This window comes from Epargyreus clarus, unplaced genomic scaffold (genome assembly GCF_041222505.1).
Source record: "Epargyreus clarus isolate Ecla_fem2 unplaced genomic scaffold, WU_Ecla_fem_2.2 ptg000023l, whole genome shotgun sequence".
In the NCBI taxonomy this organism is placed as follows: Eukaryota; Metazoa; Arthropoda; class Insecta; order Lepidoptera; family Hesperiidae; genus Epargyreus; species Epargyreus clarus.
This window is the reverse complement of record NW_027332230.1, coordinates 8,652,793-8,667,738: the sequence shown is the minus strand read 5'-3', so window position 1 is coordinate 8,667,738 and position 14,946 is coordinate 8,652,793. Positions and strand designations below refer to the sequence as shown.

General features: G+C 32.4%; 2 protein-coding genes across 2 annotated transcripts; one reads left to right on the top strand and one right to left on the bottom strand.

Annotated features, from left to right (window-relative positions):
- The first annotated feature begins 755 nt into the window (after positions 1-755).
- ZnT49B (solute carrier family 30 member 9) lies at positions 756-7,821 on the top strand. The gene is made up of 12 exons (XM_073085675.1): positions 756-1,348; positions 1,548-1,747; positions 1,990-2,062; positions 2,238-2,367; positions 2,465-2,603; positions 3,148-3,303; positions 3,654-3,765; positions 4,535-4,745; positions 5,347-5,464; positions 5,547-5,621; positions 5,698-5,811; positions 6,157-7,821. The coding sequence occupies exons 1-12, from the start codon at positions 949-951 to the stop codon at positions 6,199-6,201; spliced, it is 1,773 nt and encodes a 590-aa protein (XP_072941776.1). The 5' UTR covers positions 756-948; the 3' UTR covers positions 6,202-7,821.
- A 1,306-nt stretch (positions 7,822-9,127) lies between these two features.
- On the bottom strand, positions 9,128-14,628 carry Ufsp2 (UFM1 specific peptidase 2). Its single transcript, XM_073085676.1, has 10 exons — positions 14,544-14,628; positions 14,009-14,230; positions 13,337-13,564; positions 12,726-12,896; positions 12,330-12,429; positions 11,908-12,054; positions 11,580-11,702; positions 10,399-10,651; positions 9,911-10,164; positions 9,128-9,572 (listed from the first exon to the last, which is right to left on the bottom strand). Exons 1-10 carry the CDS (start codon positions 14,580-14,582, stop codon positions 9,361-9,363), a joined length of 1,749 nt encoding a protein of 582 aa, XP_072941777.1. The 5' UTR covers positions 14,583-14,628; the 3' UTR covers positions 9,128-9,360.
- Positions 14,629-14,946: the final 318 nt, after the last annotated feature.

Genomic DNA, 14,946 nt, shown 5'->3' with positions numbered 1-14,946 from the left:
TCATCGATGTTTTTAATGTAACATTCGAATTTCTATGCAAAACAAACAGAATGAAATATAAATTACTGTATTTGAATATTGAAGTAAAAAAGAAAATTTTATCAATTTTACAGTGCTATTGGGTTTTTAAAATATTGTATTCAGTAATTATTTCAAGTATAGGTATATATATATATCTCATATTATTTTTATTGCACTATTGACCTGCATTTGGCTGCATCTTATCCGATGTTACGTGCTTATATCTCTTTAAATATAGATATATAAAACCAAACGCACGATTTTATCAATAATTTATTTGCATTGAATGCGTGGGCACATTTCTAAGCATTATTAGCATAAAGTTTTAAAAACATCGATGTAAACTTTACGCACTTCGAATTAAGTACTCGATGTTTTTCACAATGACATCTCTAAAATGGCCCTAATAATCCATAGACACAAGTGTCAGAAAACTCAATCATGACATGACGCGGCAAAAAATCAAAATTATTGGAGTACAGAGACAAGCAAAAGGACTAAGAAATACTTGATAGTGTCAAGTTATGGTGAATGTTTTAAAAAAAAAAGTCATTGAATAATAATTAAGGTATATTGTAGGTATACAACGTTAATATTTGCTATTATTATGAAAGTACAGATACTTCTGTTGATAAACTATGTACATAAACTGTTAGCTTATTTCTGTTGGCAATATTAACAGACAACGTCAACTGTCACATTCTGTACTTCATTAAATCAAATGTCACTTTCATTCATTTCGTTACATTTTAATAGTAAGTGCCGAACTATATAACTCTTGTGATTGAAGTTAAAGTTTATTTAATTGTTATAAACAAATGTATTTTTCATTGTAAATAAGTATAATTTGTAATTCATGTGAATAATGTGCTAGTAGTATGTTTTAAGAAACGAAAAATATTATTTTAGGCGTATATTTTCTAGTTTATGAAAATGATTATGTTGCCTACGGCTGCCACTACAATATATAGAAAATTAGGCCGACAATATATACAGTCGAAGAATTTTAATTCGATATGTATCGGTGCGTGCCGGATTTTTCGCTACGGTGGAAATGTAACCTTATCTAAGACCAATACCACAACATTTAGACATATTCATACTTCAGCTTACTTCTATGATAAAAGTGATACTCAAGATGCTAAAGAGTTCGCAGCTAAGTTGGCTTCAGGAAGTGATCAGGATACGCGGAGGTTGCTAGACACCAAGTCCACATCAGACATCATAGTCAAAACAGAGACAGATAAAGATAAGGTGGTCACTAAAGTTACCATCGAAAAGAGTCAACCGGCAGACGCTGGGGCGAAACAGGCAGTTGCTAAACCAAGTAATGCACTATGTTTTATACACCTTTTTATTTTCATCTCATCCTTTCATTGATATTTTTCGTCTTCATTTAATCCATAATAATAAAAATATTACACTAAATTAAATGTGTTATTTTAAAATGATATATTTTCCAAATTTTATTTACTGCATCAGTTATTGCCTTTTTTACATTCTAAATTCATAAAATAAACTTTCAGTAAAGAAAAGGCTCCTAATTGACTTCTCTGCTTCTTACACTGAACGGAATTTCATCACCCCAATGAGAGCAATGACTGAGTATCTATTAAAGCAGTCGGACTTAGAGTCCCTGCCTAAAGTACTCCGTCGATCACCATATGAGTCGGAACCACCAATTACTGTTTATTATAGAAAAGATGTGGAAGCTAAAGCTATAGAGGTTTGTAAAAACTGAGACATTTTTAAGGTAAATATAGAATTTATAAATGCTCACTTATATGTAAACAATATTTTTCTTCTAATCTGTATTAGAGAACTGAAATCCTCGATGCAGAGCCTTATTCTCCTCTCTGTTTGGGAATATATTGATATTCATTTAATTTATGAAGATGGTTTTGTAATCACTTTTGTAATTTATATATTTACACCAATTAAATGTTTAAAGCTTATTACTTTCTATAGGTGTGGGGATCTAAAGAATCACTAGAAAAAGAACTTTTGAGAAGAGAATTAGATAGGAGAAGATATGAACAGGGTAAGTTGCTTTTTATTTATTCATCATGGCACATATATTATTATATAGAATATGTATGAAATCTGCAAATCCACAATTTGCCTTTAAGTTCCATGTCTAGCAGTGATGGGAGAATTTATGAAAATGTATGTACGTAGGTTATTGCAATACTAATTTATTTATTTGCCCTTTTCAGATGTGTTTACTGTAAAAAGAAGGCTCAGGAATTACAGGAGGGAAATGAGTCATAAACGTCTTAAACACGGAGTGGAGGAAGTTGGCTTAAAGACAACATCAGGGAGAGTGGTTCTTACTGCTATTGGCATGTATGTGACTTATTCAAGTTTTATTACTATATTTTCTGATATTCATCTTGCAAAATACAATTTACAAATTGCTTATAATCATATTTATTTTTTCCAGCAATGGGTGTAACTTTCTATTCAAACTATGCGCATGGTTCTACACTGGATCACATAGTTTATTTTCAGAATGCATTCACTCTTTAGCTGATACTGTTAATCAGTTAATCTTGGCATATGGAATTCATAAATCTGTTCAAGTAAGTCTTGTATGGATACCAGGCGTGTTTTTGTTGATAAGTCGACCTACATACACATATATATATATATTTATATTTATTTATTTATTATAATAAGCATTAGGATTGCATACTTTATAGGGTGAATAAATAAGTAAGTAAACAGATATCACAACTTATGAATTATTAAATATTTCTCTCACCATACAATTTAAATAGCTGCTATGAAAAGTTTGCAATTTTGATTTGTTAACTTATTCTGGTAAGGAATTATGTTTTTCAATGATATGATGAAAAATTCATGATCAATTTCTGAATTATATAAAACAATGTAATTATGTTTTACTTACAAGGCTATACATGTGTACATAAATAAAATGAATTATTGCACCTATGACAATAAGACCTTGTCTATATTAAAGTATTTATTGTTACATAGTCATAGTACATTATTATATTTTCAGTATGCAAAACTGTTATGGACAAATGTACTTATTTATCACAACCATTTTTTTGTAATTATAATAATTTAAGCTTTATTACATTCTTAAAATCCATTATTCAGATTGCAGATCCAGATCATCCATATGGTTATACCAACATGAGATATGTATCTTCGTTGATATCTGGTGTGGGAATCTTCTGTGTTGGCTCTGGACTTTCCTTTTATCACGGAGTAACAGGGATCCTAGATCCTGCGCCCCTGCATGACTTTTACTGGGTAAATGTTTATAAGACTTTTTAGCTATTAATAGCATCATGTGAACTCGCTGTAAAACATAGACGGTGAATTTTATGTGTCATACACAAAATTAGTTAAATTATGAGATTATATTTGGAAACAATGACAAAATTCGTGTTTATTTACTAAAACATAATTATAAAGTGATTTTAAGCATAATTAGGGATTTTTTGTACATATATTATTATACATATTCCATTATCGTTGAATGTCTAAGGTGCAGGTACAGTTATGAGGACAGTCATGATATAATTTGTCAGTTCCAAAATTCGGTCTATAATCATAATTATACTTATTGTAATTTATTTCAAAGCATTGTTTGATTTTAGGCATACTTCGTCTTGGGCGGGGCTGTAGTTTCAGAAGGCGCTACATTGATGGTTGCGTTAAATGCTATCAGGAAAGGCGCTAAAGAAGCGAATGTGTCTCTATCCGAATATAGTAAGATGTTTTTCTAAATAAGGAATCCCATTCACTTTCACTTGAACCAATTGCTATGATTTTTTATACCTTTTACTTTTGACGATACTAGTTAAGTATTATGGCAAAGTTGATTGGAGGACAATAAAATTGTAGTGTGAGAAAAGTTATTAATATTCATAGATTTAATTTAATAGCGCCATTCGAAACCCGCCCAGAATAACATACTATGCTTAAATCGTCAGCATAAGCTACAATAATTATGGCGATGACATATAAATACGACTGAATGACTTAACAAATGCGGTTACTGCGAGCTCATGGCTAAACAGCTCATTTCCATTCATCCAGTGTCTCATGAATGCACTGCAAATCTCCCTTGACGCAGGAAAAAAACTTAATAAAGGCATTTTTTTTTTATACTAAACACTACTTTTGAAGGTGGTAGAACCTTTTGTTCAATTCCAGCGGCTCCACCGCTACCTATTTCTGCTTTATAACAGCAGTGTTAAGCGCTGCTGTGTTCTGGTTTGAAGGGTAAGGGAGTTCTGGTTTGTGGTAAGGGAGACATACTTTTCCGAGGCGTTCCAGCTTAGTCCTCAGGGGTAGCAGCGCATCTGTAGCCGACCTCAGGAAGGAATATCTAATCCTATCTGGGGTCTATTGCAGATATCTATGGGTGGCAGTCGCCACTTACCATCAGGTGCACTGCATGCTAGTCTGCAACTCCCATATTGTGTATAAAAAGAAAAATACTTTCCGTTTGTAATAAGTTCGTGTAAATTTTCAGTAATGCGTAGCTCCGATCCGTCAGTGAACGTGGTGTTGTTGGAGGACACGGCGGCGGTGGCGGGTGTCATCGTGGCGGCGAGTTGCATGGCCATCTCGCAGTACACCGGCAACCCGCTGCCCGACGCCATCGGCAGCCTGCTAGTGGGCACGCTACTGGGTGGCGTTGCTTCCTTCATCATTCTTAGTAACGTTGGAGCGTTGGTTGGAAGGTAATGTTTGTACATACACACCATAGATAAGTATACATATCACACCGCCTTGTAATTGAAGGATGCCATTAAATGGCACCATAACAGTCATTAAATGGCTGACCACGTGTCAGCCATTTAATGACTGTCATGGTGTAATTTACGCGGAACAATGCCGAAATGTTCCGCGTTAAGTGGTGCAAAAACATAAATCGAAGAAAAAGTGCGGAGAAATATCGTTTCATTCGTAAATGGTCTAAAAACTACATTTTTTTAGTATTTTTCAAACACGAAAATAGATGACTGACAATTTCAATTGTCAAAACTGGTTACATTTTCTTGTTAGGAGTGAGTAATCTTTACTAATCTATGATACACGCTGTAACTTAGTTTTTTGAAGTGAAAACTTCTTTAAAAACACAGTTTTAATTTGGCATTATTTTCAGTAGTCCTAATGACTGCACATATTTTATTTCATTCTTGTATTAAGTGAACCAGCCCTGTTGTTAATGTTGTTATCGTAAAATATGATTGATTGATATGCCTAGATTATTATATTTTGCAGCCGAGTAGATTGTTTTGTATTCAAGACAATATAATACTGTGTTTATTATACTTTTAGGTCAATACCACAAGAACAATTAGATGAAATAAATAGTGTATTGGAAAGGGATTTCATGATTCGAGCCATTCACGACGTAAAGGGCATAGACATTGGAAGCAACCTCATCCGATACAAGGTTTCTTATTTTTTTACAATAAGCTTTTTTCCAAACTTGACTTATAGAAATATTATTTCTACATTAATATTTCATGTTTTAGGCTGAAGTCGACTTCGATGGAAGAGCCCTTACAAGGTCATATCTAGAAAAGCATGATTTGAATGTCTTGTTAGAGGTAATTTTTTTTTACTTATGACAAAGTTTTATAAATAATTATCGATAAAATACTATGTACGGATATTTTTTTACAGGATATGAAGAAAATAGAGACTATAGATGACGTAGAAGCGTTCCTCCTGAAACATGGCGAAAATATAGTTGATATGTTAGGTGGCGAGATCGATAGGATAGAATTGAAACTGAGGGTAAGATAACGAAATACGTTAACATAAAATATGGTTTACAGGAAAAGTTCCCGTACAAGTTATATATTTTAGTTTTTATTTTTCAAATTTATTTTAACAGTAACTTCTGTTAAAATAAATTTGAAATTGCAAATTCAATGGTTAGGCGAAGTTGCAAATTGTGTATAAGAACCGTAATAAATGTTCGTGGTTGCACGAACATTGAATAAGTTTTCTATAAATAGATGTCTGTATTCTATAGCCTTTTCTTTTAAAATAACAATTGGGCATTACTTAGACTTAGATAAATAATAATTCAAGATTTATTTAAATGTACTTACTAATTTCGCAAATCTTTCTTTACAGAAAAAGTTTCCGCAGATTCGGCATTGTGATTTAGAAATTCTATAGTGAAAAGGAGGTATTTATACAGGATGTTAATAATAGTTAATAATTCTAAATTGTATTATTCAATAGTTTTGTGCTTTAAGGAAGTCTTACTGCAGTACAATAAAGCTTTCGTGAAGGTGATATCATAAATTATAATGTTGGGAATACGACTGATAGACAAGTGATGTCTTTCCATACTGCTACTGTAACAACACTACCATCAAGGTGCTTAGATGAACCATTTTCTAAGCACCTTGATATGCAACTACTATCCTCGTTATGTGTGTATCTTAAAAAGGTTCAGAGTGCTTATTTATAGTACATATGAGGGTGTATGAAAATCTTTGGTATAGTAAACGATAGGGAATAGATTGTTATCTAAGAACAGTATCAGTTTTTTTATATATAAATTGTTGGAAAACAATAATTAAAGTAAATTGAGTGTTGCTCTCTTTTTTAAATTGTATTAAACCACCCTTTTGAAGGATATGACATCTTGGCAGCGGTGTTTTGTGGATTTTGGCCTTATTATTATAATTACGCAAATATAAACAAATAAAATGTTTAAATGAGGTATAGGCCTCTTCAAACTTCTAGTCCGCTCTGAATATAGAAACGAGTCGCGTCGCAATAGCAAATTTTACCCAATACCTAATTGGCACCCGTCCGCTGCCCGCTCTCGCACACGGGTACTTAGTTGCGTTATTGTGCCCTTACGTTGTTACGGAGTATATGCGTGTAGATGTGCGCAACGACTTCAGAGCGGACTAGCAGTTTGGCGCGGACTATACTTATATTGGCTAAAGATATGATTACATATAAATATAGGTCATGCTGAGGTAATGCGCAGTGAGCTTCCGAATAAAAATCCATCGTCTTTATGTACAAGAGATTTGTAGGTAGGATATTATATTAAAATATAACGGTATTATCTATAGCAATAAATAGATAAATAATCAACTAGAACATATAGGTATGATAATTCTGCAACTGTGCACAAAGACAAATTAACCAAAAATTCCTAACGCAAGCCAATAAATTCACTTTGTCGTTTAATTCTGTGTATTATAAGATACAGAATTCACCATACTGGTTTGGCTATTTTGTTTAACACCGTGCATTAAGTGTAAAACACGTGCAAAGACTCAAAGCTTAGGACTGCTAACAAATTAATATAAAGTTAACTTTTAATTCTTATTATAAAAACTACCCATTTTTATTTATGATTATCGTCGCATTTTTTATTTAAAACTCGGATCGACTTTGAATTCCATCGTTGCCGTAGGACTGTTTGTATTTATTTATATAATTGCAAATTATATGTTATATTCTGTTTTGTAACATTTATCATTGAACAGGTCAATACATATTTACAACGAATTTCACCAGGTTTGAATGTTATAGCTATTTACTTACCTTTTAATGTTTAAAAAGTAATAGCTAATGCTGGTTGAAAATTATTTCAGTTATAATTAAAAACATTCTTTCTGGTTTCCATCCTTCGAAATACAATATCTGTACTTTGCCCAAAACATTGTTTTTTCTGTGATTTAAATATAAGTATTTGTAGAATTAAGTACATATTTAAATTAAAGTATCAATAAGTTACTGTTTATTGTAAATAAAGTGTTATGTAAATTATGATATTATTTTTATTACTCAAAGGTACAAGTAAAAGAATATAAGATATTGTATCATAATTTAATTGGTACAAAATATAACAATATCATTCAACTTACATGCCTTCAATACTCTGTCATAATAATAAAAATGCAATTAAGCTATAAGAGAATTAATATTAAATACATTTGTTTGTTAATCGTGATGGCGAGTTGTGTTAATCACATGCGTTAACATAATATAAAATGCAGGTAAAATAATGTAACCTTCAACCCACGATGATCAATGAATGGATACATTCAATATGTAATTTATAACAGTTCACAATATGAGTTGTGAGCACAGAACGCACACAATTACGTTTCACAAGTAACTTCAACATTCAATGTGAACCTTAGAAAACTAAAAAGATGATAATGTTTTTCTCAAAACTTTTTATAAATGTTTCTTTAAAATTATACACTTTTCCGATTATTGAACGAGATAGTGTGTGATTCTTTCATCAAAGGTCGTTTACTTAACTCTTATCCATATCTCGAGTAATATAACTTGATGCAGTAACTGCAAGTATCATCAAATAACAATGCCTATTAAAATTAATTTCACAATCTCTAACGCAAACTTCTGTTTTTAGTGCATGGAAGACTGCATAGTACAGATGGCGCTTCACTCGTTCATAAGCAACTTCTTTTTTTCAACGTTTAGCAATGTGCTATCTATAATCCAGTACATACATTCACATTTCATTGCATTATAAAATTTAACTCGATAATGGGTTCATTTACTTGGAAATAACTGTCTTTTCTAAGTTATAATGACCTAAAAAGCTTATGCAAACGTATAACCAAAATTAAAAAAAAAAATACCTAAAGAAATACTTCGAATACTGGCTGACCGTTTGTTATGTAAAGAGTAGGAACGATTGAACCGATTTGACGGAATTATTTTGGGTTTTTAAGGGTAGTAGAAAATTTGAGAGTAACTATGCTACTCCCTTACTAAAGGGTGGGTGTTGGAGGGATAAAGAAACGCACGGGCTGAACCACGTGTAGAAACTCGTGAATTAAAAAGAATACGTGTACACAACCCAAACAGTCTTGCCAAGTCTAAAAATGCTTCATATAAGAGTACTTATCATGTTTAAAAATTGCCCTATATCTTATAGAACAATGTCTAGCTTGTACCTAAAAACATCACAACATTGTGCTGTAACTTTCTGAGTTTAATAATTGTGATAGAAACATATTATTGTGACAGGAGAACATGATGTCTCGTTGCACTATTTATCGCGTAATGCTTAAGTTCAATACTAGAATAACGTGCAGCATGCCCCAATAATCTGTCTCTAACTTTAAATAACATGTTATACAACTGTTGAGCAATAATAAATACAACATTCCATACAAATATATGAATGATATTTTGAAGCAATAGTGCAGTTTATAGCACAATATCACAGAAATTGGTCGATATTTAAATAATTGAATTTATTAACTGATAGCAGTACATTGGTTTTGGACAAAAATGTTATGGAGCTACAACTAAAATCATGAATCAGTTTTATATGCACGGTTTTGTCTGTGGCAAGCACAGATTATAATGAGCTGTCTTGTTCCAAAAGTCAGAGTTTTTCCAACCACACCATCCCTTACTTAAAACGACGGAAAGATCATCTGCGCCGGTATAGTGAGGATCCAAAATGAGATAACGGGTTTCATTTGTCGTATCATTATACTCCACGCCGATGATTGTATGGGCCAAAACTCCACCACCTGTCAAGCAAAATATGTTTTTAAACCAATGGCCCATGCCCATTAGGTAGACACTTTTAAGTGATTAAAAACCCCTCATAAAAATCTGACAGTTATAATATTTAAAAATATATTGTAAAACTAGCTGACCCAGCATATGTTGTGTTGCCATATAAATAAAAAATGTTAAGGGTGAACTACCCTTACCACTTGTGAAAGGGTGTGAAAAGTAGATAGTAGCCGATTCTCAGACCTACTGAATATACACATAAAATTAGGTGAAAATAGGTGAAGCCGTTTCGAAGGAATATGGTAACTAACATTGTGACACGAGAATTTTATATATAAGATTAACTTACCAATCATAATCGGACTTCCATGTTTCTGAAAGTGATGAATGAGTTCTGGAGTATAATTTTGTAGGTCCGCACCCGTGTTAGCGAATATAATCCTGGACTGTACATCGAGGAGTGTCTCCAAACAAAACATCACTTCTGTCGAACCAATCCATTGTTTCGATCCCAAAAATGACGAAGGCTTATCTCCAATTTTAACTAGGCACTGTTGGATTTCTCTGTGCGTTGGTATATCAACAGTTGTGTATCCTTGAAATCTGAAATCGTAATTCTAATTTGAATAATGATTTACTTTTACAAACACAATAATACTATATTAAAAATCTTTGATCAGTGAAGTGAAAAGTAATCTGGCCATTTCAAATATCAATATTTTAAAATAAAATACTGCACCAAAATAGATGGAGATTTTTTAAAATTAGAGTTAAATATTTTTTAAATATCTATTAGAGTCATAGATTACAAGTTCTGTGTAGAGAAAAGAAACTTACCTAAACCACGAAAATATAGTCTGCATAGAGCGGTATGCGCAACCCCAGCCGTCATCATTGAAGTTATCCTGCATGTAGTGATGGTACGTACAACGTCCGCGTACCAGCGCTGTATTGGTGCGAGCTGGTAACGCCTCGTGGGGGGACACCAACCGAGAGTTTGTGCCGGCAATCACGTGCGCGTTACCCCGTCGGAACACTGGCCGGTCGAGACGTAAGCCCAGCTGCTCGTGTAACGATCTTCGCTCAGATTCTGGCAATGAAAGGTTAGTTGAAAATCATAACAGTTTAACTAAATGTTTCTAATGAAATTATAAAAATGTTATAAATGTGGCATGGTAAAATTGAGGTTTATAACAGATACCAGAAAAAGTACATAACAGAAAGTACACCATACAACTGAAGAGCCAAGTGAAATAAAAGGCAACCTTCACTATATTACTAGTAATATAAGTAACTCATGTTGACTGTCAACCATCAGCCTCCGCAGAATTTCTGAGTTTTCCGGCCACATTGCCAGGAGAAGAGGCGAGAACCTGGAAAAGCTTCTGGTAACTGGAAAAGTTGAAGGCAAGAGACCCCGGGGGCGCAGTCCGATGCGTTGGTCTGACAAATCCCCACAAATCTCGACACCACAGTATACAATGCTCTACACATAGCCGAAAATAGAGGCAGATGGCGCGAGATCATAAAGAGAAAGATAACTAATAGAGACCACGACCCCCAGCATTGAGGAGAACGATGCAAGGAGGAGGAGGAGGATAAGTAACTCTATATTCTATTTCAATGTGTAAGTTACTATTGTTATAGTCCGCGAGGTCTAATTCTCAATTCACAGACCTAGCTGATTCTATCTAGCTTTTCGCGAAAAATTTCGAGACAAGCTCTTATTATAAAGTTGTACAATGTAACGAAATGGTGGGTTTAAATACTAAAGTTGATTTAGTTAATTTCATTGCATATTGTAAAAATATTTTTTACTACAAAAATACCTCGTTTTATAATTTTATGTACGTAACTAAAAATGATAAAAGTAATTTTTGAAAGTTTTTATCTGACTCTACTTTTGTGTTCACTCACACTAATGTAAAGCTTAGCTTAGACCTCGCGGACTATACCTTACTATATTATTACTATTAATATCTGTACCCAACTTTACCAGGATGATGTTGAAAACTTACCCATACTTTCGTCAGGTATTCCCTTAGGTACAATCCTTGTAAGAAAATGCCCCAATTCAGGGGGCAAATAGTGAAAAGTTTCTGGCAGACGTAAACCAGCGCCGTCACCAATTCCTTCTTGACCTACAAATACATATTACAATTCACATGTTTTTAAATAAAAGTATTTATGTACTACATGTATATGATGTATGTACGATATTTGTCACATTCTTGATTTTTGTATTGATTTATTTATGCGAAATTGTGTTAAACACACAGTTAATTTTTGTACATATAATTTATTTTCATAATTGTTTTCTTCCACTATAAATTGACATATACATACCTATTTGTTCCAGCAAGACAGTTTCTAATAACCTCAGTGAGCGACATGTCGCCTCCACTAGCACTGTGTACAGTTCCGATAGCTTTGTGCTGCGGTGGATCATTGCAAGTGTGTCTACTCTTAATGGCATGCTTATGCAAAACGCGGCTATAAATAATAACAAAAAATAATATAATCATTCACCAAGATAGACAAAATTGAATTAAAAAGGCAAAATGGGTAATTCATGTTTACAAAGTTTATGGTCAACACTAGTCCCAAAAAATGAAGAGTGAAAGTCTCATACTTAGGCAAACATTTCAATGAGTCAAAAAAGCTGTTCATGACAGCAAAGACCTCTCATAGCTTCTAAAAAACCTCTTAACATGATCATACATAGAGATACTAAAACTACTTTTGGTTTTATTTATAAATTGACTTACGTTTTCTTTGAGTTGTCATCATTTTGACTGCAGTTTTTACAAGTTTGTCAGACAGCATATCTCTTGTTGTTTTCATGACCAAATGCACAGGTAGAATGTCCTGGAAACAGTACTTAATTAGGTTAGTTACTTCAGATAGGTTAACAAAGTGGTTACAAATATTAATTATTAGAATAATGTTGAATATTTCATAGTCCAATTATTTAACATATTTTGTTAATAAATTTTTTGACATATTCATATAAACATTAAAAAATAAATTGTAAGGGTATTAGAACAGGACAAACAAATTTGTAGAGCAAAGAAAACTGATACTTTGAGTTGAATAAAAAGGTAAAGTATAATCACTTGAAATATGATAAAATATTTATCATAAATTGGGTATATTTTACTTACAATATTTTGTGTATTGTATTTTTTCTTTTTAGAAGGTTCTGCAGCCATGGAGTCCATGAGCTCTCCAATATTTGATTCAACATTTGTACCAGTTATACCAACATCAGATGCCACTCCAAACAAGTATACTGATGTTCCATCTATCCGGAATGAAACCTGACCTGACGCTATCTACATTAAATATTAAAAAACAATTGTACATTGATTATCGATTTAACATAGTTTTATTAAGTTTTTGAACAACAATAACAATTGGGTTAATTTAGATAGTGTGAATAAATTAAAATATTATACTTAGACAATTAAATGTGTGACAAGATAATTATTAATTATGTGTTATATTGATAATGCCAATTTTACATTTGCAAAAGTGTACAAATTAATTTAATCCAGTTATTAATGAATATTACATATTCCTTCATTTTTAATCCAATGTTTATTTTTCAGAATCAGATATAAGAATGTACCAAATTCTATTAAGGTTTAACATTTAACTTTTTGGAACGGAATAAGACAGGATTGTTGTTTTGCTTTATTTTTGTTACAGTTGTTCATGAATCGCAGTGGCAATATGATTAGCAGATTGGATTAACTACTAAATTATACTATACCTTTTTCCTTTTATTTTGAAGTATATTTTTGACACCTGGTACAGTTGCCTCACAAGTCAAAGGCAGCACTGTATTCAGGCGTACATGCAGAAACTGTTTCCACATCTCATCAGATTCCAGCACTTCATACTTAGTCTCTTCTAACTTGTCATGGACCAAGAAATATGGTTTCATCTCATTGTTCTTTCCAATTATTATGACAAGTGGATTATCTGTTATATCAACATCCTGGAAAATTGTGATAATTTGCATACATCATTTAAATATTTTTTCTTAACCTTTTATTTATTTTTTAGGATATATGTACAGGTAATAAATTATTTATAAACATTATAGGTTATCCTTGTAATAAAATCATTAATTTAATATTAAATAGTAATATTTTGGTTTCATCATTCTGAGTAATATTATATCATGTTTTTTAAATTTGGTGTCTATAGTTACTTCAAAAAATTACACCTCTTTTTAAATTCTTGATCAGGAAACTTTGTCAACTTTTATCTAAGAAATTAAATAATTAAACAACCTTATTTAATGAATCTGTCACTGATTACGAACAACATTACGTTAATGATATAATAGCAAATTATTATGAGCTAATGACACCTATTTAGTAAAAATGGGAACTAACAAAATTTGGTGACATCAAACGTTTAGCGAAATTTAATTTACCTGTAATATCTCCTTGGGTTTCGACTCCAAACTAAGGGTGTCATTAAATTTAATTACGCCGCATAGTTCTATCTCCGTGGGCAGATTCAGGAGAAGCTGGCTGTATGTCTTCTTCTCATTCTCGAAGAACTCAAGGCTGAGCCCCACCACCAAGAGCGTCCCATCATACATAAGCCCATACAAGCATCCTGTGCTTTCATTTGTGTCGATTGCCGACAACCTCTGCAACATAACAAATTGTGTCGGATACTGATACGATGCATTTTAATTCCTACGATATTATTAAGTCATTATACACTAGTATATTGTAGTAAATTATTTTATTGTAATAAATAGCGCAGTTTTATTACGGAACTATTTAAAATATTATGTTGTATAGCAAGGATGACACCAATTGATGACGTACAAACGGGAGAATATACGGATTTATGAATCTTTATTACTAATTACAATACACTTGTACAACACCGAGGGTTTTTCATCCCATATATTACAGTAATAAATAATATTAAGATGTTAAATTTAAAAGTTTTACCTCGATAACATATTTTGATATTTTGAGACGTGGTGACATTTTATGAAATGTTGCCAGAAGACTAACAGAATGACAGATTTTTAACAATATTGTTGAAATTTTTTCTATGGCCTGGATTCACGTCATTTGCGAAACTGATTTCTATACCAAGATAAACTTGCTCATTGTAAGGACATTATTTTTAATGAATACTACATTAATTCCGTACAAAAAGGATAAAAACGGAACCCGATTACTAAGACTTCGCTGTCACAGTGCTATATCTCCGGAACCGTAATAGATAGACTGACATGACATGAAATTTTTACAGAGGATGTATAACTGTGGCCGCTAGAACAACTAATACTAAAAAAAAGTTAAATATTAAAGGGGGTCTCCATCAAAGAGTATAGTGACCTATACC